Source organism: Styela clava, chromosome 13 (assembly GCF_964204865.1).
Source record: "Styela clava chromosome 13, kaStyClav1.hap1.2, whole genome shotgun sequence".
NCBI classification, from domain to species: Eukaryota; Metazoa; Chordata; class Ascidiacea; order Stolidobranchia; family Styelidae; genus Styela; species Styela clava.
In genome coordinates, this window is record NC_135262.1 from 11,938,560 (window position 1) to 11,962,639 (window position 24,080).

The 24,080-nt window shown below is 33.0% G+C and overlaps 3 protein-coding genes across 3 annotated transcripts; 2 read left to right on the forward strand and 1 right to left on the reverse strand.

The window, feature by feature from the left end:
* Window positions 1–3,325: 3,325 nt before the first annotated feature.
* LOC120332907 (uncharacterized) lies at window positions 3,326–8,707 on the reverse strand. The gene is made up of 7 exons (XM_039400250.2): window positions 8,479–8,707; window positions 6,915–7,037; window positions 5,532–5,713; window positions 5,202–5,319; window positions 4,671–4,803; window positions 3,899–4,397; window positions 3,326–3,720 (listed from the first exon to the last, which is right to left on the reverse strand). The coding sequence occupies exons 1-7, from the start codon at window positions 8,550–8,552 to the stop codon at window positions 3,485–3,487; spliced, it is 1,365 nt and encodes a 454-aa protein (XP_039256184.2). The 5' UTR covers window positions 8,553–8,707; the 3' UTR covers window positions 3,326–3,484.
* Window positions 8,708–9,987: 1,280 nt separating this feature from the next.
* Window positions 9,988–13,207, forward strand: LOC120333139 (uncharacterized). The gene is made up of 4 exons (XM_039400491.2): window positions 9,988–10,158; window positions 11,104–11,254; window positions 11,713–11,813; window positions 12,429–13,207. The coding sequence occupies exons 1-4, from the start codon at window positions 10,034–10,036 to the stop codon at window positions 12,583–12,585; spliced, it is 534 nt and encodes a 177-aa protein (XP_039256425.2). The 5' UTR covers window positions 9,988–10,033; the 3' UTR covers window positions 12,586–13,207.
* Window positions 13,208–14,693: 1,486 nt separating this feature from the next.
* Window positions 14,694–18,929, forward strand: LOC120332880 (uncharacterized). Its single transcript, XM_078119571.1, has 4 exons — window positions 14,694–15,133; window positions 17,191–17,332; window positions 17,831–17,943; window positions 18,235–18,929. The coding sequence occupies exons 1-4, from the start codon at window positions 14,921–14,923 to the stop codon at window positions 18,475–18,477; spliced, it is 711 nt and encodes a 236-aa protein (XP_077975697.1). The 5' UTR covers window positions 14,694–14,920; the 3' UTR covers window positions 18,478–18,929.
* Window positions 18,930–24,080: the final 5,151 nt, after the last annotated feature.

Here is a 24,080-nt window from a genome sequence, read left to right on the forward strand (position 1 = left end):
TCGGATCATACGTTTCCGTTTTGTTTGGCTGTTGAAAATGGTTATTTCATATTGTTCCGCTGGCTGTACGTATAGTATAGACAACGAAATAGATCTTCAGTTATATTCCACTGTTTTCAAAAGATCCGGAACGTCGCGCAATGTGGATATCATCCATTGGCAGGACTGCTATGTGTCAAGTCCAGAAGCCATCTCACTTGTGTTTCACTGTTTGCGGACACCACTTCGTTGATGGTGAGTCATGATGTGCTGTTATCAATTTTTTTTAAATATTCATAAGCTTCCTCATTTCAATGGAAAGCAGATGACAGACTACTCTTATTGGTAGGCCTACTTGCAGACTTGACTCGTGTAAGGTATTAATCAATAATTGCCATAAGGTATTGTTTCGCTAGTTATCAGGTAATCTATTAGTAAGTGTGAAAAGTTGAATAGATAAATAAAGTTTGAATTCTCCATCTAAGAATACGCTCGCCACCGCATGTCTGATCCCCCTGGTAGTTTCACAGGTTTCAATCCCATGCGGAATAGTTATGTGCGAGGGGATTGCAGCTCTCCTCCTACTGAGGGTGGTTCACACGACCGCTGGTCGATTACGACATCCCCCACCATCAAGTCCATGCTTCTAAAACAAATAACTGGCTAACTAATCCCGACATAGAATGGTAATCGTACGATGTTGCACTTTGCAATCTGTCCCCAACCACAGATAAATTCTATTCTGAAAACTACCCACATTGGTAGGCATAGTTGCGTTTTAAATTGAAAGCAATCTTCATTAATGGTCAGAAGGTGTTGTCTGATTGTTTTATTAGTTAGCAGGTAATTTATTACTGATCTGAAACACAAACTTGGCACTGTCAAATGATGATTAGTGTTTAATTTATTTTCAGGAAAAAGGGAAGATAACCCATTATCAGTTGCTTATATGTCCCATCGATATTTGAATTTTCGCCATCTCCAGAGAGGAAGAGAATAGTTAGAAAAAGGGGGATTTTAAAGAAAGGCAAAAGGCAGGACCATTTCAACAAATTCTGTTAACTTGTATGCGTTGCAATATTACTTTGCAGTTGTTAGCATAAACATTTAATGTGTCTTTCGACTAGACCTACCACACGTTAAAAGAAGCCGCCTACACCCCTTTTCACTAGAACCATAATACTGTAAAATATTTGATAGAAATTACCCCCGAGGCATCCTATCTTCCATTTGAAAGAGCTGTGGAGGCAGATACATTTTTTACTCTAAATTATGGAATGATACTTCCAGGTTATCTTATCCTTGCTTATAGATATCTTGAGGTCAGTGACTCCAACTGACCCATGCATGCCACACTGAAAATTCTCTTGTGTACCGATAAAATTAGGCTGTTGGAGCCTTCAGACCTTGAAAACAGTCGAATCTGAGCACGATGGATTCATGTGAAACACGTAATATGCATTTATAGGCAAAAATATCCCATCCTGAGCAGCACCGATCCACAACCTCCTGCCTATGGAATCAAAACATTAGACAAATTGGTGTATTGTGCGCATTCACAAATCTTTGCGAATCAAGTGTGCCTTTTGACTAAAGAAAATTTAGCATTGAAATGGTCAATCTCAATATCAACCTAGTATCTGCAGATAAAACCAATTGTTTTTTAAAAATACATTTTTGATGTGCTTTATTTTTCAAATATAATTTATAATTACTGTAAAGTGTGTGATACATTCGGTACCATGAATACCATTTGCAAATTAGCTTGGGTTACACCCCTCTTAAATAAAAGTTTAGACTCTTAAGTCATATCTCATAATATTCTTTAAACAAAAGGTTGCGGCTAGCCGGCTATCCATCAGAATTTTCTTTCAGATCACAAAGTCACAATATTACGCCTCGCTAAGTTGCATTGGCAACTGTATCTGGTTGTAGTATCGGTGTCCAACTTTAGACTGAAACCTTCACTACCAGATCCATCGAAACAATTTTTTTATGATAGGGTCGTCTTGAAGTTGCTTTCGTTAAAGCACCATGGACACTTTATCTACACCAATCCACAGTAATCACAAGTTACTTTGTCATTACGATAAGAATCAATAAATGGGGGGGGGGGATGGTCGTAACCGATCAGCGGTCATGTGAACCACCCTCGGTGGGAGTAGAGCTGCAATGAAACTACCAGGGTGATCAGAGATGCGGTGGCGAGCGTATTCCTAGATGGCGAATTCAATTGAATTCTGGTTATTTTTTCCAGGCCCCATGGTGTTAAACTTTAGTTATCTATTCCAGCTTTCACACTCAGTAATAGATTACCTGCTAATTAGGGAAACAATACCTTATAGCAATTGATTATTAATTCCTTACTGTCTTACACAAGTCAAGTCTGCAACTGCAAGTAGGCCCACGCCTAGGCCTTCTAATAACAGTGGTTTGTCATCTGCTTTCCATTGAAATGAGGGAGCTTGTGAATATTTAAAGAAACTGATAACGGCACACTATCACCAACCACATTATCACTCACCATCAACGAAGTGCTGTCCGCAAACAGTGAAACACAAGTGAGATGGTTTCTGGACTTCCATATTGCGCGACGTTCCGGATCTTTTGTAATCAGTGGAATAAAACTTAAGATCCATTTCGTTGTCTATACTCTATACTATACGTACAGCCAAACAAAACGGAAACGTATAATCCGACTTGCCACTGACAGGAGCCAAATGAACGTTTTTGATTTATTGCCGTCCAGTAACAAAGTCATGTGACCCGTGCAAGTACTCTATACCCTATGTAGCTGGCAACGCATCGTGATTCGCACTATCACTTGCTATAATGCCAGACCTAAACTACGCAATGTACAGGATCCATAAAAACGACGTACAAACAGTTGTGAATGCTTAATGCGATATCTAGAACATTGAAGGTTTTAATCGATTAAAACTTCCTGATTTGCTAATTTCAACTTTTATATGTCTATCTTCAAAATAAAAGTGGTAAAATGGAATGATGAACATTTGAATCATGTTCGCTAGAATAATATACTATTATATATGTGCAATATCCCATCTTTGATACCTTCAAAATAAAATTGATTATTTCCCAGAAATGTTGATCAAAATGGGCAAATCTGTTTAAGTATACTTCACCAATAAAATTGAAGAAAAACACCAAAATCCTATTTCGATCAGAATATAATGAAATTTGGCTAGATATGCCAACATTTTGCAATAAAATTTTATTACTGAAAAAAAAATTTTTACATTCTATTTCCCCCTCACTATATATTATATATATATGTATCATCCCTGACAATCAACATTAAAAATCAAAAGCATATAAATATATATATATATATATATTGGGAAGTGTATTTGCGACCTTGAAATTAGGTGTTATATATAACGTATAATAATTATTTTCAATTTTGCTGTTACTAGATACGCACATATGTAGCTCCATCCATAATGTTTCCAGAAAAATTAAACAAGAACATATATATAAGTAGTTATGCTCTATAAGGTGCAACTCTCGGTACAGAAGACATTCGTGTTATCACTGGCAATATCTTTCCAACTTCTGTTGCTCGCTGTTGCTTGGTGTGGTCATCATCAAAACGATTTCGCAATGGATCTTTCCACGCAAAGGGCAATAGACCGTAGTTTCCGGTGTGTGCTAATCTTGCTTTGCTAATATCGTCCCAAAACTCTCCTTTTGATTTGATAGGAAACGTTGGAGAAGCACCTAAACCATAAGTGTATGTTATACATGCGGCCTATTTATTAACAAGTTTAAAGAGAGCTTGTTTTATGATTGTGTTGGAATAGGGTCACCAGATAGCGTTTTCTCTAAATTCTGATGTTGAAGGTTATGCAACATTAGAGCTAAAACATTAAATGGAGTGTTTAACATTGTATCTTACTTCTGAATTCTTGTACCCGTCGCACTCTTCGTCGCCACACATCGGTTTCTACAGCAACAGTTTTAGGAACCCTTTTTGTATCCTGTGTCGCGGATTCCCCTTCTAAAATCGGAGGAAGCCCTGTCTTTTGCACACAGTTTCTTGTACGTGGATCTTTGGAACGTGATTGTGACAATAAGGGGGATTCTAGGGGTACGGAGGTACTTCTAGGGGGACTGAAGAATCCTGTTATACCGGGAAATGTGTCATCTGCGTGCTCTATGCTAGTTCTTGCAAATCTCATGGGTGATGTTTGAGTTTCTTTGTGTCGTTGTGGTTCCGATTCAAGCCTGTTCTTGTAATGAGTGTTATGTAGGGTAAGATGTTTTTTCTTTTGTTTTCTTTGCATTCTTGGAACCATGTCGTTCCTTAAAGTACTAGCTCGGCGCTTGTAAGCTTCGCTCAGTTCTGGCGAGTTAGCCGCCGTGTTGGGAGGTACTTTAGGCTTTGATTTTTTTGTCTGTACAAATATATAATAATATAATATATAAAAAACGACTAGTTTCAAACTTAGGGAAGAAGAGGCAATTTGGAATGTATCTTTTGAGTATGCCCAAAATAATGATCATTGATCTCATATTTATCCTTATTTTCAAGAAATTTTTACATTTATTCATTTTATGGGTAAAATAATGGAATGTCACAAATTATGATATTAAAATATAACACCAACACAATTAAAAAATATATATACTATAACATGAAAGCTGTTTTTAAATTTCTTGAAGCTTACTTGGGGAAACACATCATGTCCACTGCCGCGCTCATCTCCTAGCGGCGAGGCTTCAGATTTCAGTATTTCATCTGTACGAAGTGATAGACTTGACCTATGTATAGGTTCATTTGTTTCTCTTGACTCCCTAAAGCTAAACAGAATGTTTTCATATTAAATTCTAAACACAAAATCTCTGTGATCCTACTAAAACTACTATACCGTTTTTTCTTTGATGATGGATGTACAATAAAAATTATAAGAAATTTCTACAAACAATGAACTGAACTATAAAACAATATTACTTTAAAAAGAATGTTGTAACTTGTGCAATAAACTTGATAAAACGTTCAAACATTTGCCAATTCAGCAACGATAGTAATTATGGACCGCCGCAGAATTCCCTGCATTAAGCTGCTATCAATAAAGCTCGGGAAAATAATTATTTGCGAAAGTCATGCAGCAGATTTATTACTCTATGGTTGAGGCGTTGAGCATGTATTGAATTTCGTAGTTATCAAGCCCATGGAGTACGACAACTCGCAATCATACCTTGGTGAAGTTGTCATGTCTTCATGCTTCCTTGAAAACCGATCTTTTGTCCATGTAGCTTCACGAACTACTTCTGCCCCTGTGACCTCGTCCACTTTTACTACGGTAGAAGGAGGATCTATGCCAAACAAGAATAATTTATTTTAAATAGAACACAACACAAGATTTCATTTTTTCAATTTTAATTATACAATTAATTCCTAAAATACAATATGTTTCGATTTAAAAAATGTATAGGTATTGTTGGGATTGAAATCGTTGTTGGTACTGAAATGTTATATATATATATTTAGAACTCAATTTTATCGATTGATATTGAATGAACCATACCTTTGACAGGTTGGCCAGTATGCCAGAGTTGACGCATGTTGTACGATAAATGCGGTCTTTTCACTTTTGGACTCCATATTGAATTTGGCATATTGCTCGAAGGTGTGTATGACTTTTTCTTTCCGCCAGCTGGCAGCCTAGATTGTTCACCATGACGGTGCATTTCTCCCGGAGCAGAGGATCTGAAACAAGCATGAACCTTTTTGTAGGTTTGTATAAAAGGCTTAATCGATTATATACTTTTAGTCCTGGCGTGGCGTGCATGGACTGAACAATTACACATCTTACATTTAAACTGGAAAGCTCGTAACTTCTTGGGGTCAATTAGCAGAAGGTGAATCGTTTGAGTTGTACGTTTCTGGTATTAAATCTTACGCTACAAAATTTAACCAAACTACTTTATAAAACATATAACATTATCCACTAGTTGAATAAACTTCATCAAGATAATGAACGCAAACACATTTTAATTGCTTGAAATTACAGATAAATAAATAGTCTGTTTCTGTTTCATTGTAATTGCATTTAAAAGCTCGTGTTTTCAAATGTCAAACAATGGTTTTTCTAATACAAGCAATTTCTGAGTCACAGAACACAAGCTGTCTTCGTGGTACGGTTGAGCCTCGATCAATCAAATTGAAATCACAAACCAAAGAAAGCGTCGAGACTAGGTTGTCATTGAGAACAATCGAGTTTTGTTTGCTGATTACACAATATAATAATATACTTAGTGACATACAATAAAGCAATTTACTGATGTTACACGTGGTATTTTATGCATCAAATACTGTATGAATACAAGCATAATAATTCAACAATAAAATCATTAATTTCGTTTTCATATTATTCTAGTAAAAATGCTCGGTAATCCACCGGTATAAAGTAAACACGTGTGTTGTATAGCCATATATGTAAGGCCTACCTTGTACACAATTGGTAAGTGAGAGACGGCCAAATCTATAGTTGCAGCAACTGTTAATTTCATGTAAATGTAACATGTTGCGCTAATTGATGGCAAATTATTAACAACAAATGTAAACAGAGGAAGCTTCAATGACAATTTAGTATTGGTAATATAGACACATTTGCAAAATATAAAGATAGAAAGAATGTGGAATTTACCTTCAAGGTAAAATAATTTCCTACTTGTGTTGAATTGATTAATGTGGCAACGATTTAGCAGTACCTTTCCAGTCAATATCAAAAGTAGACAATATTATGCCGAACCGTCAAGGTTGGCTTCTGGTAATTAGTTTTTGCCAATTCAGATTTTATATCGTTAATTTTCTATTGTCAATAAGTGTTCACATAATAACAAGCGAAGGTCGCGGAGTAATTCATACGTTTTAATTGTGAATAGATAATTTGTTGTAACTGACTTACCTTCCCATTCCATGTTTTTGAAAAGCTTCATACTTGACGGTAGCATTTTGCTGTCGTTGTCTAGTATAATCCTTCACTGCTTGATAAGATGGCAATTCCCCTTTGTCCTTGTTTACTTTAACCCTTAACAATAAATTTGCTTTAGAGTCATGAGGCTGGCATTAGAGATAGATTCGAGTATTTCTAAGTGTATACCAACAATGGAAGTCTACAAAATCAAGCTGGTGGGCGTGTTTGTATTGCAACAGTCTAGTCGTAAGCTAAATAAACTAAAGGTGAAAGTATGAAATTTGAGAAAAAGAGGTGCAAAGTATTTTGTAGTATTCTATCATATTGTAAAGCGTAAAACCCTAATGATTTTTGAGTGGAAAAAGTTTAAATATTTAGGACTATATACAAAGAAGGTTGTATTGATAAAAACCACGCAAGTGCAATGATTATAAATGACGTAATTGTCTCAAAAATATGTTATGATTTGCATAGTTGGAAATGAAAGCATAGAGCCCTCCAACTATTATAGATAAGCTTATTGCAGACGGGGTTTATCCAGTGTGGGATTCAATTTTTTTGTCAGGCACTTTCATCACAAAAGTCATATTTTTCACCAGGTTCTGTTACAAAAAGTCATTGACAGTTACCAGTAATGCTAACCGGTTCACTGATCTCATAAAATTCCGTGAGACGGTTTTATAGAACCGGTGTGAACCGCGGCTGAATACCACCACTGGGTTTATTGTAATTTACTCAATGGATTGAGGTTCGTATATATATCGGCTAATAACAATGGTTTTATATGAAGTAACCATGGTTTTAGTGCATAACCATACTGGATAGATAAAATGTAGTTTCTAACTGTCATAAATCGGTTCAAATTTTTCATAGAACTCATCGTTTATCTTTATATAATTTATATGATAAATACAACTATTTAAAACGTTAATGTTTGAAAAATCAAAGCGAGTCGAGCGTGTATAGTATACAATACATAACATTATTTACTTGTGAATTATTTGCTTAATTATAACTACGTGACAAGATTAAGGATAAATATTCATAAAATCTTCAGATTGTTTTCAAGGACTCAAAAAATTATAAAAATCCTACAAAAACACTTAAATAGTTGTTTGCCGTTTCAAAAATGCAAATAAAACAATAAAGGTCTTGGTTGCTTCACTAAAAGATATTATACTGATAAATGGAAATTTTCTGTAAGATAAATCATGTCCGACGAAACTGTATTCATCTAATGTCCATGTCTGACTGTACCTGGTTTGGAATTGAGAGCTTGATGCGTTGAAGATGAAATCTTAAAATATTATGTTTCGGTTGTCGAAGCAAAATTTATAAAAATTTATCGCTTATGAATCAAATTCAGCATGACCACTAAAGGGTACAAATGGGACATGTGTGGCTTTTACCTGCACAAACATCAGTCATCATCAGTTTATAACTTTATAGTCTACTCTATAATGTTTGAATATTTTATTGGATTATGCGATACTAGTCTCCAACTAGTTTTGTTATCAAAACAGACATCGGTATACACAGAACAACAAAGACTTACCTAGTTGGTCCATTATCAATATACAGTAGATACGTCCCAAATGGTGTCGGGAGGTACTTATGCAAAGGATACATATTTTCCCTTTCTATGTAGCTTAATATTTATTTTGATAACAATCTACCTATTGTAAGAATCCATGTTTTCCGGGTTATGTTATATGCCAAACAGATACAGAGAAAATTCGCAACCTATAACTCTAACACCCACTCTTTTTACAGAGGTGTTTGAACGATAAACACATTTCTGATCAGGAACAATATGACGCTCTTTTGTTTTTAGTGTTCCAACGCGGCTTCTTTGTTTAAAAATATGTATCATAAGACCCGGTAATCAGATACCAATAAGATTTTCATTCATTAACCCTTTATTGGCCATTTTATCCTCAGGATGATAACATTATTATTTTAAATTCTATTTTTTTCTGAAAATATATTCTTAATATTATTTTAACATAATTATTTTTCATAAATTTTTGTTATGCATTTGCGTTTTCCTTTAAATTTTAATAAAAACGAGGATGAAAGCGGTTAAATATTCCTTTTGGTATCTCTTTCATTATATCACATATTTAAAAGCTTTAATTAAACCATTTCTCTTTTATATTGTTTTCTTATTTTGATTGATGGTTGAAGTATATAGTTTCAGCACTGCTTTCCGATACAAACCTTTGCGATGTTTAATGTCTGCCAAACGTGGCAAAGTAATGAATAAGAACACCTTTATATACCCTCATGTACGAACAATGAGAAAGACTACCTCGCTTTAGATTTTTTCATTAATTTTATTCGAGATGAAAGCGTTTGTTTGATTATAGAGGTATAGTCTGGACGCTTTAAATCATCCGTAGAAGATTTCCACCATACGTTACTCTTGGTAACGCTTTCGTAGTACCGATGCTCCAATGTGGAGCTCTACTCGGGTGTCAGTTCAATCAATATTGCTTGAGATAGACAAGCCATGTACAAATTAGGTAACAATTATACCTTGCTAACAAAGGGTGGGTTTCTTTGTGAGTTGTGTTTTAATTTATATTCTGTTTGTCTGGTATAATTAGTTCGGTAACAGGGAGAAATTAGATTTTTTTTTAATAGGAATAATTGATATTTATATTTAATCGTAATCACTTTTGTGTTTTATTCAGGTTATAACAGCAACTTACTTGTACAAAACATTTAACTTTATACATTTTTGTAAAAATACTATATATAGGTTTAAAAAGGCATTTATCTACTTAGTTTTCTGCTTGTTGTCATTTTTGGGATAAGGCATATACGGATTGACAATAGCGGTGCCGTCCAATATGATGGCATTTGTAGTTATCCATTGTTGTTATGAACTGAGATATTTTCTATTTTTAAATTTTTTTATCCTATAGTAAAAAACTAAATAGTACCAGTAATGAAATATTTTTGCCAAGTAATGCATTTTAGAAATAAGATTTCTTACAAATTTTAAATTATGAAAAAACGAAAGGAAATATAATAGTTATGGTTTATTTTGCAATTCAGTTTTTCCCAGTTTGCTATGTATAACTAAATATAGAAAGTTCAACAAAATGACTCGAATGCCTGAAAAACTTCGGATTCAAAAATATTCGCATTACGCAACGAACTCGCCTTTGAAACCAACAAGGGACGATATTTTCAAAGCCGCGATGAAAGAAAGAAGACAAAATGATAGGTAAAAAATGATAATGCTTGTGTTGTAGGGGTCAGAAGCTTTCAGTGACGCCTCGGATCGTACATACGTTTTCATCAGTGCGGGGTGCAAAATGTCAAATATTATCACTAAGTCTGGTTAACTTCTTGTTGATAATTCTGTCAATCGAATTCCGATAACAAATTTTTACGTCCTTGATTGTGTCGATGTCTATTTTTGTCTTCTTCACGCATTTTAGGTCTACACTTCGACTAATCATTGTCATATCAAGTTTGGATTTCGTGTTTGAGAAAAAAAATAGCCATGAGATTTGTCTTGTTTTCACTGTAGGCTTATAATGAGAGCAAAATTTCTTAGCAAAGGGCACATATTTCGGGCTTTTAATGATTAGAAAAAGTAAGATTGACAGTCACCCCGCTGAAAAAAAAGAAGCTGCATGAAGTTGCAGAATGCTCATCATGAATGATATCATATATTTATCAACATGCTAGTTGAGAGAAATTCAAGTAAAAAAAATCTAGAAAATAGCTCATTTTTTGGTAGGATAGGTACCAGGAATCCTATTAAATTTAGTTTCAATAGAGATAGAAATTTTCAACTCGTACGCAAAAGAACTAACGTCTGATTTATTATGAAGAGTAACATTGTTGTTCTGTTGAGAACTCGGATTTATTCCTCTAAGGCATATTCTCCTAATAAAAAAAAAAGTTTAAGCCTTAAGTTGGTTATTTTTTGTACTTAGTTGTTGATTGCAGTCTGTACTGACTTTGAATTCGGTCGAATTGAGTCAAGAATCAACTAACAAATAGTATATATCGTCACTCCTTTGCCCAATAAGGTGTATTACTCTCTAATGCGCGATAGTGAAACTTCATTTTGCTTGAAATTTTATCTGAGCAAATTTTGTTGTTCAGTGACAACATCATGGGAAGGAATTGGCATAAAAAAATTCTGTGTGCATTTTAGGGCGGAGTTTGTTCTTGACGGTGTTCGAGAACATACAAAGCATGCTTCAGTGATTCCTTCATACAACGCTTTTAATGATCGCCACTCTCAAGTTTATTTCCGATCACCCCGAGTTCAAGCAATGCTCAGAAAAGTCGAAGAAATAGAAAAGGTAAGTTAAATTATACCTCTATAAATATCATATTAGGATCTCGTAGTCCGGCGTTCGTATGTCACTCACATGTAATGTCACACCTACGAATTATAGGTTTTAGTGGGATAAAATTATTCAACTTGAACTAAGAAGTATTTTTAGATTCCATGAATGACGCAAATTATTTGAGTATGCCTCGATTATTCATAAACACTTCTTCTCATTGTTTTATAATACAAAAATACCTAAGTGTTTAAAATGTTTATTTTGTCATATACTTAAATTATGCATTTCTTTGAATTTTCCTACTCTATGAGATTTCATCACGTTCCAACATTTTTACTTGTATATATAAAAAATTATTCTGGTTATACTGTCAAATAAACCAATACAAGGAAAACTGAAAAGCCCTATAGATTTTAATCTATTCAAAATAAAAGATTTCTTAACCAATTCCCTATGATTCAATCTCACAGAATCAAAATTCAGCTGAAGGTATTGAAAATTTTAAACTCTCAACAAGACAAAGAATTCCTCACACGCCATACAAAGAGGCTATTACACGTAAGGAATCAAGGTAAGATTGAGGACACACAATTAAGGAGCAATTAAATTATTGGACATCAAATGGGCCTATAGATCGATAGATTTGTTATTATTATTATGTTATTGTTAGTATTTTCTTTCTCGTTGCTGTGTAAAATTGCTTTACGGTAATGTAAAATGTTTGGTACCTGTTTTACTACTTTGTTCTGGCATCTGTGTCCATACATACTTGCTCTGTTGGTTAGATTTATTTTGTTTCTTCGTAATGTTATAGCATTTTAGCGATATTCTCTTTTTCAATTATCGTGTTAGCCCGCTTATACATATTTCCCGTGATCAGAATCGAAGATTCTAATTAGATCGAACTTCTAATGTAGTGTATATGTATTAACAAGATTTGTTGTTACACCCCCATGAATATTTAAACTTTTAGTATAAGAAATCTCAATTTGTAAAATAATGGCATACAAAAAATCTATATATTTATATATATAACTGCCAATAATTCCAACGTAAAAGTGAGCTGTTAGTCCTTATTCTTAACAATTTAACTGCAGCAGATTGTACTTTATATTCGACAATCGTCATGTGATGAGTAGGATTCGGCTGGAATGAGAACAATTTTGTTATATTTTATGTTTTTCAGATTTGTTATTGATTGCGTTCGTACTGACACACTTAAATCAAAAAGAAAACCAGTCATACCTTCTTATAACGCCATTGAAGATGAACATTCTCAAAGCTATTTTAAAAAAAAGAGTGTTAGACAACTTGTGAAACGAACTCTCAATATGAAAATATAATTCACGAACTCGTAATTTTATTAATATTCTATAATACTGTTGAACTGTTATACTTTGTACTGTCACACATATATGGAATGTATATCCATCCAAAGCCAAACACAATGTCCACCCAGTTGAAATAGCACTCCTAACCCATGCTGTCTCAAAGAAACGGGATTGGTGAAATATAAAATTTGCACATGATGTGATGGAATTATTACGAATCTGAATACTCAAAGGCTTGGAACAAATTTATATCCTATTCGTTCGTTCGTTTTTCATTTGTTAGTTTTCTCACATTTTATTCATTATTTCTCTTAATCTTTACTTTTAACAGTATTTTTCCACGAACACTGTTATTGATTTTGCAACTCTGTTTTTACCACATCCATCAGCTATATCTAAAAAAGTGTTTTATTGATGTGATAGTGCGGTCTGTTGAAGAAGCAAAATTAAATTGGTTTAAAAAAAAAAATTTCCTTTACTGAGTTAAATAAAAAAATTCAACTGGATATATGTTGAGTTTTTCCATTTGTATATTTTACTGGACACGACATGTATCGTTTTGTTATTAAGTTGTTGTTTATTGGTAATTTTGATATTTTTCTTCTTCGTGTTGTTGTACTTGTCGTTATCATAAAAACGGGCGTCTATTAAATTAGTGGAACAATTGCTTCAAAATTTAGTAGGTAAAGATTGTTTTTGTCACTTGAAGGGTATTACTTTTATTTAGTTCAACAAATTACGCAGGGTCTACGGAATTATTTTTTGTGCGTGGTGACGTTGTCAAAATTAAAAATTGCGCACCTGATGGTCGTTCGCGTTTGCGATCTGGTGGCCAGTCCAAGTTGGGAAGACTACGGTACTTGTAGTCCCATACCCGTACTACTTCATTTTGGACTGCGTGTCTATAACTTGAGCATTAATCTCTTATTTTATTTGCACTCTAAGAAAAGATGATCGTTGCAGATGCAGTACAAATAAGTGAGAATTTAAATACCTTTGCGACTGATTAAAGCGCGCGTGCTTAGTCTCGGAATTAGTATGATAAAGTCGGGGGTTAGTTAATGATTGATGCAATTTCTGCCGGCGTTCTAATATGCAGTACATGTTCGAACACGGTTGTAAATATATTAGGTCAAATAGTTGTAATCTGACTAGCTACTATTTTCCATGTCGGGATTGCAGTGGACTATGATAATTTAGCAAGACGACATAAAATGAAGGTGATATGTGCAGGAATGTCAAAATGTGGAACGAAAACTATGCATTCTGCTTTAGAAGAACTCGGGTTTGAAGTACATGACTTCCCAGAAGCATATGACAATTTTGTTTCGAAATATCTGAATTTTTATTCCAGAGGATGGACCTCTAGGGAGTTCCAAGTAATGTACAATGATGTCGATGCTGTTGTGGACTCTCCAGCTTATTACTACTGGGAAGAATTGATGGAGGCTTTTCCGGAGGCAAAGGTTGGATATATTTACATTTTTCGGTCTTTCAGATGTTCATATACTTGTATGAGCTTTGATTTAACTTGATGAAATTGTTAAGAATAAATGATGTTACATTTCACCTATTTGCACAATTCGTAAGGCAGGTAAAATAAGGAACGCCCACTTTATATAAATGGACCTTCTTTCTTAACATTTTATGCCTTCTAACTACAACAAACAAGTCAAAATCACAATATCAAATAGATCTGACTAAAGATTATAATATCTCATGTGCGACCCGTTGCAAACGTTGACAATTTGGTCCACTATATGTCAATCCTTAAAATAATAAGGCAAAAATGTTTTAGTTCACGAGCGACTAGGGATGTAAGTTTCAAATATTATTTTTTCAAATCGAATTTCGAATCACAGCGTTCCGATTCGAATATTTCCGAATCTGATTCTATTCAATAAATCATCATATTAGCTTTCTTTAAATTTGGAAGAAATATAGTATAAATTTTAATAAATTACCAATAATAAGCTTAAAGAATGAATAAAATTATTAGAAAAGCACGTAGCATGGCTGTATCAACTACCAAATATATTACGGCTGAGATTTATTTTTGTTACATAAAGATATACTTAGTTACATATTTACTTACTTACAATTATGTTTGCAAACAATACCGGGTGTATAGCGATTGTTTCTTCTAAAATTGACCTTCAAAATTCATCTAAATGATAAACGATAGTTGGTACCGTGTGTTTTTAAATGTTGGTACTTGTTTTTAAATAATAAGTTATAAAGCAATGATGTTTTATTATATTAATACTATGCAGATTATTTGAAGAAACGTTTATATATTAAAATATCTGTGACCTTTTAAGTAGTCGAACAAATATAAGCGAAACGAATGCTTCCTCTAAAGTTGCTACCAATATGGAATATAACGACTCTGCATGGGGGTGTCACAACTTTGGAAAGCTGTAAACTGTTAAAAATTTTCGTAGCTTTAACAAGGAAATGGCAGTTAAAAATAATTATACTTCCCTGTTTTTGTGACGCCGTAAAATATACTGGAGATTCCTGGAAGAACGAAAGAACATTTTATGACAACTTAATGGTAGTAAGTAAATATATTTTTTTGCATACAACTACTCAGAAACTAACGTGACTGCTGTGCAGGATGATTAGTTGTGATGAATAGCAAGCATTATACTAGAACTTTATATGGAGTTAAAAACAGACGAAATGTGCGTGTTTCTCTGACTTTGTATTTGACATAATGGGGTGGTCAACACCTGCCTGAATATTGGCTGGCTCTTGCTAATTATGCATATATGTTTGCTTAGGATTTATGACCTCTTTCCTATTCAGATATTTCGGTAAGCAGACAGTAAAACTGAAGAAAATAAAATTCGACATGAGATCAACCAGAAGGTTCGGAGGTTGCTGAAGAAAATATGCAACCTTTAAAATATGCGAACTCAATATAAATAATTCCGAATACACTGTGTAACGAAAAAACTCACAGTTTTTATCTAGTTTCCCTGTTAGCTTACATTGAGGAAATCACATTTTTTCTTTTTAAGGTTAGATTTTGTGAAAATGGGGGATTTCCCTGAAAACGTTTTTTTTTTGTAGAAAATTGTATGAAAACTTTTATTGTAATAGTCTGGTGCTATTTCTCTCTAGGGGTTCGATATTTCACAGTTATATTCCTTGTATTTTATGTGAGACATCTTGAATTAAAAAATCTTAAAATCGATCAAACAAGTTGTATTTTTCTAGATTTTCCTTTATTGTTCAAGTAGATTTTACAAGTAAGTCCTCATATCCATTCACCCATCCTTCGCTCATAGTACTGTCATTGGTAAAGAACGTTAACGTATTCAATATGCATATTGAATTTGTGAACGTCCATTATCAATGGCGGTACAATGAGCGAAAGATGGGTGACTATGTATATTACCTATTGTATAGTACCTAAATTGACTTGTTGGAAATTTAGAAGAAAAAACAACTTTTTTGGATTAATTTTCAGTCTTTTTGCTTGTCAAAAAAGTATTCAACATATTTTGGTATTGAATTATTCAAGATATTTTACTTAGAATGCAAAGAATACGGCACTGGAGTATCAAAACACTAGAAAATCGCTCCAGACTATATTAAAATGAAAATATTTTTGGCTGTTTTTTGTTAAAATTTCACACAAAAACCTGATTTTGGGAATCCAGCAATTTTTAAAATTAAACTGGAATAATATTATGTACTGTTCTCCAGATTTGGACCGTAACCATTTGGAAGCCGAAAACAATATATTTGGGGAACGTATTTGGAAATTGTCTTGGCGCATGCTGAGAAATTTGTTATTTCGATGACATATATAGTGATGGAAAATAGGCCTAAAACTCACTTAAAAACATACTGAAAGTTTTGTGGTCGTTACCACACCCCCTGTCTGTGCCTGTGATTTTTATGTTTAATTTTTTGATGATTCGTTTTTAAGAATAAACTTCTCTAAGTTTGTTTTAGTTGATCTGTCATAAGATTGGATGTTACTTAGAGAATACACGGAATTCCAAGTTTGAATTGCTGCCACGGAATTCCCTGTAACTGCATATACAAGGAAATTCTATCACGCATTTTACAGGAACATCCTTTTCAAGTATACATGCGAGTCGTAAATGTTCTACAGTGAAAAGTAGGTCTGTTTCACTTAGAATTAAGGTGAAATCAACTCGGAAAATCAGATAAATATTACTGGGAATTCCCTGCAATTTGGGCTGTGAAACCGGGATTATCCTGTAATTTTTACAGGGCAAATTGAGTCCTTTTAAGTGGAAAATACCGTAGAAATTGCTGCGATGGAATTCCATGTAAAGATTCTTAACAGTGTAGACGTAAGGAAAATAAACGTTTTTGAGGCAAAGCCGCTGTGTCATGCAACTGCCTTGTGTTATCTGTAGAATTATTTTTTAAATAGAATCGAGCCCTTTTTTCTTAAATTGCTTCGAATTGATGTTAATTCGAAATTCTGAAACTTATATCCCTATTCACGACTATAGGTCCATTAAATCACCCATATTGTAAAATAATTGGTAAATTGGGGTTCTGCAATATTTTATTGCAAAGAATTCTGCAAACAAGTCAGAAAGATTTGCTAATTTGCTCATTCAACAGGTAATACTAATGACTAGGGATACCGAAGAAATGTGGTTTGAAAGTATTAGAAAACAGCTGCTTTCATTTAATGGATTGCATTGTTACTACTACCAACTGCTTTCGCCGACCTGGAGAAGATTTTGGGAATTTGCAAGAGCATGTAAGTAACATAATATTCTTATTACAAAAATATTTTGTAATAATTTTTCATTAAGAATTTTTTTGCATCGAGGTTTGCCAAGATATGCAGATCCATTATAAAGAAGTTCTATAGTGAACATTCAAAGAATGCGTTGGTACAATAAGGGAAGTTATATAATCAAACTTTTCATCGTTTTCTTGATTTTGCTGTTGATTTATTGTATAATTAGTAAGAGATATTTCAATAATCAATCATGGAATGTGGACAATAATAAACGGTTCCCGTACATTTGAACCCATGTACAATTGAACCCACGACAATATTGCACCAGCATACTATTGCACCTATGAAAATTTTCTTTTGTTTCGCGGATATTTGAACCCCTGCTAACCCTAACCCATGGGTTCAGCACCCGCATATAGATTGAACATATTTTTCTTTGCCACAAATTGAATCAACCACAGAAATTGTATTGCATTTGTAATTTGAACATTACAATATTTAATTGTCATTTAGGTAACGTTGCTTTTGGACTAGAACAATATAATTTTATGTACTTTGGAGAGAAAGACCCCCCGAAACTTCCTTTTATGCTGGCGTATAAAAAGCACAATGCGCATGTAACTCAGGTACGTTTAATTCACAAACAACTTGTAGGAAACATAACAGGAATTTGATTTGAAAATGTTCTTTGGTTATTGACTACAAATTTACTCTAATTAGATTAGTATATATTAGTTTTGTTCGTATATGTGTATATTTTTAGTTGGTGCAGCACCACCTATTTAATTCATTGGATTAAATCTCAACGTTAGTATCTTCAAACAACATAAAAGTTATTTCGTACAATTGGAAAAATCAAACAAACAAAATAAATGATCTAATTCTAGCATAAACAATGAACCTTTTTTATAATTCAGAGCTGCCCGAAAGATCGTCTTTTAATTTACAACTGCAAGAGTGGATGGAAACCTTTGTGTAAATTTCTTGGAAAGGACGTACCAAGAAAAGATTTCCCTTGGATAAACAAAAAAAGTGAATTAGCTAACATGATTTGGGAAATGCCAATGTTCAAGAAAGCCAAAATTGAAATGTTAACAAATGCTACCTTGTTGTTTGCTAGTGTTATATGTGCTGGATATTACTTTGTAAAATATAGTTGAAATTGAATAAGTTGCATGTGCTATCAATATAACATGAAATTTTGATCTATACTTTTTGTCATTGAAACACGCTTTCCTATTTATTGAAACATCTTGTTTCAACATAACCCATGAAATACATAGTATTCATCAAATAATAAAACATATAAAGTATTTCTGAAAAATTGATTTTTTTTTGTGCCGGTATGGCAAACTGTTATTTGCTATTGAAAAAACTCCAGCAGCGATATGGAAACACGTAACAGTATGTTAAACATTATATATCTGAGGTTAGTTAAGGTCAGGTTAAATGATTTTTGCATTTCTATGTATTGCATTAAATGATGCCATATTATGCAGACTTCTAAATATAACACCCTTCATTATCATGTATGATATATACTGTATATTATAAATGTATAAATGCTATACATTTAAAATATATTCATCACATATGAGAATGAAACTGTCGATATACATATATATTTAGTTTAACAAGATTTATATTATTCTAGAAATAAATTATTTACGAGTATAATGCATCAATATATACATTGACTTATTGGACTGTTTTACTTCTAACTCTTATATTTACCATATTAATGCATTGAATTTGTACCCTGAAATAATATTTCCCCCTTTATTATCCGTAATTCTTTGCCTTATTAAATATAGATTATCCAACACCCATATGATTAAAAAACTGATTTTGCGATTTTTTATCATAAAATTCGGGATGTTTTGATTGGAACCACGCGAAGATGAGTTTTATGAATCTTAAATTTTGCTGATTGCGTTCAGATGCATACCAAATCAAAAATCATAAAGAAAAAGAGACCAAAAAAGAAATTATCATCAGAAATGATTCCACTTTGCATTGGAAAACTATCAGACGCAATCAATTAAAATCTCCCGATTTCTGGCAATAATTACTTAAGAATGGGTGTCTCAAAAATATGTCCTGTCGCACTTGTTTGGTTAGTTAGAGAGAAGTCCATCAACACCTATGTAATTTTCTTGTTTTGAGTTTGAGAAAAAAGTACTCGGGATTGAGAATCTCATTTTCTCGCTTCTAAAGATTAAATTCATTACTTCTGATACCGATTTTGTGTCTTCAAAGAGCAATATAGAACACCCATGTCTAAGACGTTTGTCTTTTGGTAAAGTACAAATAAAACAAGAGAGCAATGCTCAAATATATCAACGCAAAGGCCAAATTGAAGTAGTACGGGTAGGGGATCTTTTACATTATGGGGACGTTGCCGTAGTCTTCAGGACTTGACTGACCACAAGATCCAAATAAGCGCAAATGCGGAACAAGGTGTGCTAATTTTAATTTTGACGAAGTCATCGCACACATAAAACAAATCCCAAAGAGCACAAAATAGCCTTCTAGCGACAACAACAATATTTAACCACTGAAAATTTTAAAGCATTCGGTCCAGTTGTTCAATGGACATGCTATTTTTTTACAACAATACCAACATAAATACGAAGAAAAAATATATCAAGATTACTAACAACAACGACATAATAACAAAACGATCCATGACTACATTTCGTGTCCAGTAAATAATGCAAATGAAAAATTCAATAATTTAACCTCTGCCCAGTTAAATTTAATTCACTCGGTAAAATTTGTTTTTAAGACTAATTTAATTTTGCTTCAACAATAGTCTGCACTGTCATATCAGTAACTCAATTATCTAAATATAACTGATGGATGTAGTAGAAAAGAGTTGCAAAATCAGTAACAGTTTGCGTGGAAAAATATTGTTCAAAGTAAAGAAATAATAGAAATATTAAATAAAATGTCAGAAAAGGACAAATGTAAAACGAAATGAAAAAGATATAAATTTGTTACAAGCCTTCGGGTATTCTGAATCGTGATGATTCCATCACATCTAGTTCAAATTTTAAATTTTACTAATTCCATTAACTTTGAGACAGCATAAGATAGGAGTACTATTTAAATTGGATGGACATTGTGTTCGACTTAGGATGGATATAAATTCCACTTTTTATTCAATTCCCCGGGTTTCAATCCCTTACATTTGATTGTAAATCAATAATTCCATTTGTTGTCAATTTTATCTTACCTTCTAGGTTCGGGCTACTCATTGACGATAAATATTTTCTAATTTACGAAAGTTGTCAGGCGCGCCTGTTTCTGCCAAACGTATTTCACAAATTCTTTAAATAAGGACTTTATGATATCTTTAAATATAATCATAGAATATCGTAATACAAGTATTATTGCAAAAAAAATGTTTAAAGGTAAAATGTTATTTGCCTGGAAAAATCAAATTGTCCGTCTAGAATTGAATTTTAGAGAAAGCAAGTGGAATATAATAGCATATCTACTTTAAGTTACCTGTGTTGTTATCTGCTTGAAAAAAATGATCTCGTCTACTATAAAGATTCAGATTCTATAAATGTCCTAAATATGTCATAACTTAATAAAGATATCAAATTATAACTATTGATCACACTTGTTGGGCTGCCTTCAATTTCATTTAATTTTTTGTCGTTATTCACCAACCATAAATTTGATATACATATTCGCATGATCATTTTGAAATTCCTCATCGAGTTTCAATATCATTCTCAGACTTCACCAATACAATTTTAAAACGATCATTTAAACTTGCATGAACTACATAGACCAGCTTGTAAGAAAGTGTCGGTAGAGCAACGTGGGTATTATCAGAAAAGGGTTGGAGATTATTTCCAAATGCAAGCATGTCTACGAAGAAAGCTTCAGTGAGAACCAATATAAAGAGCATTATTTAAGTATGAAAATCAAAGTACGCATGAATCAAATCTTTAAAAATTACGACATCCAGTATTTCTGAACTGTGGTTTGTCAAAATTTGACTCAAACCTGAAATGAACTAAAACTTTATGTGCAATTTACTCTGCAGTTCTTCATTTTTTTTGTATGACACAACACTGTCTAAGTTCATGGGTTACTAAACACTATTATTTTCTTGTTGAACCTAACATCACGATCAGTCATGAAATTCATCTTTTCTTTCTATTGAAACGCAGAACTTTGCTCGAGTAATCATTTATTAAACCACAAAATTCAGCAATGCAATTGAATAAAACTCGAAAAGTAATAAATAGCATTGGGGTATACTACAACTTTGTATTGCTTGGCAAAACACGTTCGGGATTGCGTCATTTTTGCACAAATCGCAACTTGTGCTGGACTTGTGCTTGGTGATAATACAATCATGGCTTATATTCTTCTGATATGTCTTTAGGTGCAAAAGATAACTTACATGCATTTGGTTATTTTTACGCGGTGTTTCGAAAATGTAATGTTCCACTTTTCCCACTTTTCCTATTCCTTTCCTTTTCCTATTTCCCACGCTTTATTCATAGATAGCTAATTTTTGGTAACAACTTGTAGTTGAAAAAAGTTTAAAATTGTAATCAACTTTCATGGTACCAGAAAACGTGACGTTATATACTAAATTTCTACTTGCAATTGTAGTAAGCGTGCGTGATTCGATTGCCAGCACTCTCGTTACACAAATCACCCACATTGGACATGTTGGACACGCGGGACAAGTGCGACACGTACGTGGAACACGTGGGACAAGTAAGACACGTAAGTGCGGCACGTGGGGCAAGCCAAACAAGTGCGACAGGACATTTTTGAGACACCCATTCTTAAGTTATTATTGCCAGGAATTGGGAGATTTTAATTGATTGCGTCTAATAGTTTTCCAGTGCAAAGTGGAATCATTTCTGAAGATAATTCCTTTTTTGTTCTCTTTTTCTTTATGATTTTTGAATTGGTATGCATCTGAACGCAATCAGCAAAATTTAAGATTCATAAAACTCATCTGCGCGTGGTTCCAATTAAAACATTTCGAATTTTATGATAAAAAATCGCAAAATCAGTTTTTTTAATCATATGTTTGTTGGATAATCTATATTTAATAAGGCAAAGAATTACGGATAACAAAGTGGGAAATATGATTTCAGGGTACAAATTCAATGCATTAACATGATAAATATAAGAGTTAAAAGTAAATAGTCTAATAAGCCAATATATATATAGATGCATTATAAATAATTTATTTCTAGAATAATATGAATCTTGTTATACTAATCATATATGTATATCGACAGTTTCATTCTCATATAAGATGAATATATTTTAAATGTATAGGCGTTATACATTTATAATATACAGTATATATCATACATGAGAATGAAGGGTGTTATATTTGGAATTCTGCATAATATGGCATTATTTAATGCAATACATAATAATGCATGAATCATTTAACCTGACTCTAACTGACCTCAGGTATATAATGTTTAACATGCTCACGTGTTTCCATATTACTACTTGAGTTTTTTTCAATAGCAAATAGCAGTTTGCCATACCGACACAAAAAATCAATTTTTTCAGAAATACTTTATAGTTTTTATAATTTGATGAATAATATGTATTTTATGGGTTATGTTGAAACAAAATGTATCAACAAATAGGTGTTTCAATGGCAAAAAGTATAGATCAAAATTTCATATTATAGCACATGCAACTTATTCAGTTTCAACCATATTTTACAAGGTAATAAATAACCAGCGAACAACAAAGTAGCATTTGTTATCTTTTCATTTTTAGCTTTCTTGAACACTGGCCTTTCCCAAATCATGTTTGCTATTTCACTGTTTTTGTTTATCCCCAGAAAGTGTTTTCTTGGTAAGTCCATTCCAAGAAATTTACACAGAGGTTCCCATCAACTTTTGCAGTTGTAAATTAGAAGACGATCTCTGAATTATATAAAAGGTTCATCTTAAGCTAGTCTATTTTATTTTATTTTTTTCTGAATAAAGTATAGAATATTGATATAAGTATGTAGATATATAAACCTGATGGATTTGGTAAAACAGAGTTGCAAAATCAGTAGCAGTGTTTGAAAAATAATATTTGAAATAAATAAATAAAAGAGGTAATAAATAAAATGTGAAAACGAACATATGGAAAACGGACAAATGAAAATATAAATTTATTTGCCTTCAGATATTCAGATTTGAAAGAATTTGATCACATCATGTTCGAATTTTAAATTTTACACAAAGTTTCAGAATTTTTGCTCAATGGATTCATAAAGAAAATAAAGCTTAAGCTATTTGTGCGACACCAAAATCTGGCCCAAATATTTCCGTCGCCCAAATACAGCGAAAATAACCCCGTGTTGTCGACCAAATCGATAAAATAGGAATACATATATATAAATTGCATATTTGCTATTTTACAACCGACCGTTATGAATATATATCCAATGAGTGCATTGGCTTTAACATAATTTTGGTAATTCAGAATACTGAGTCACCACGTGCTAATTTTGTAATTTTTCTTTTTCGTGTTTTTGTTCTTGTCGTTATGAAAAAAACGGGCGTCTATTCAACTAGTGGAACAATTACTTCAAAATTTTCAGTGGGTAAAAATTGTTGTCGTCGCTTGAATTCTATTGTTTTTATTTAGTTCAACAAACTACGAAGGCTCTACGGGATTATTTTTTGTGCGTGTTGACGTTGTCAAAATTAAAAACTGCGCTCCTGGTGGCCGTTCGCGATCTGGTAGCCAGTCCAAGTTG

What these genes read in the sequence shown, in the direction of transcription:
- LOC120332907 (XM_039400250.2), bottom strand. Translation starts at nt 8,552, where the DNA reads ATGTATCCTTTGCATAAGTACCTCCCGACACCATTTGGGACGTATCTA. An exon ending in TACTGGCCAACCTGTCAAAG is followed by an intron (nt 5,320 to 5,531) that starts GTATGGTTCATT and finishes TGTTTGGCATAG; the next exon opens with ATCCTCCTTCTACCGTAGTA. An exon ending in GACATGATGTGTTTCCCCAA is followed by an intron (nt 4,398 to 4,670) that starts GTAAGCTTCAAG and finishes ATATTTGTACAG; the next exon opens with ACAAAAAAATCAAAGCCTAA.
- LOC120332880 (XM_078119571.1), top strand. Translation starts at nt 14,921, where the DNA reads ATGCTTCCTCTAAAGTTGCTACCAATATGGAATATAACGACTCTGCAT. An exon ending in TTGGGAATTTGCAAGAGCAT is followed by an intron (nt 17,333 to 17,830) that starts GTAAGTAACATA and finishes ATTGTCATTTAG; the next exon opens with GTAACGTTGCTTTTGGACTA. An exon ending in ACAATGCGCATGTAACTCAG is followed by an intron (nt 17,944 to 18,234) that starts GTACGTTTAATT and finishes TTTATAATTCAG; the next exon opens with AGCTGCCCGAAAGATCGTCT.
- LOC120333139 (XM_039400491.2), top strand. Translation starts at nt 10,034, where the DNA reads ATGACTCGAATGCCTGAAAAACTTCGGATTCAAAAATATTCGCATTAC. An exon ending in GAAAGAAGACAAAATGATAG is followed by an intron (nt 10,159 to 11,103) that starts GTAAAAAATGAT and finishes TGTGCATTTTAG; the next exon opens with GGCGGAGTTTGTTCTTGACG. An exon ending in ATTACACGTAAGGAATCAAG is followed by an intron (nt 11,814 to 12,428) that starts GTAAGATTGAGG and finishes TATGTTTTTCAG; the next exon opens with ATTTGTTATTGATTGCGTTC.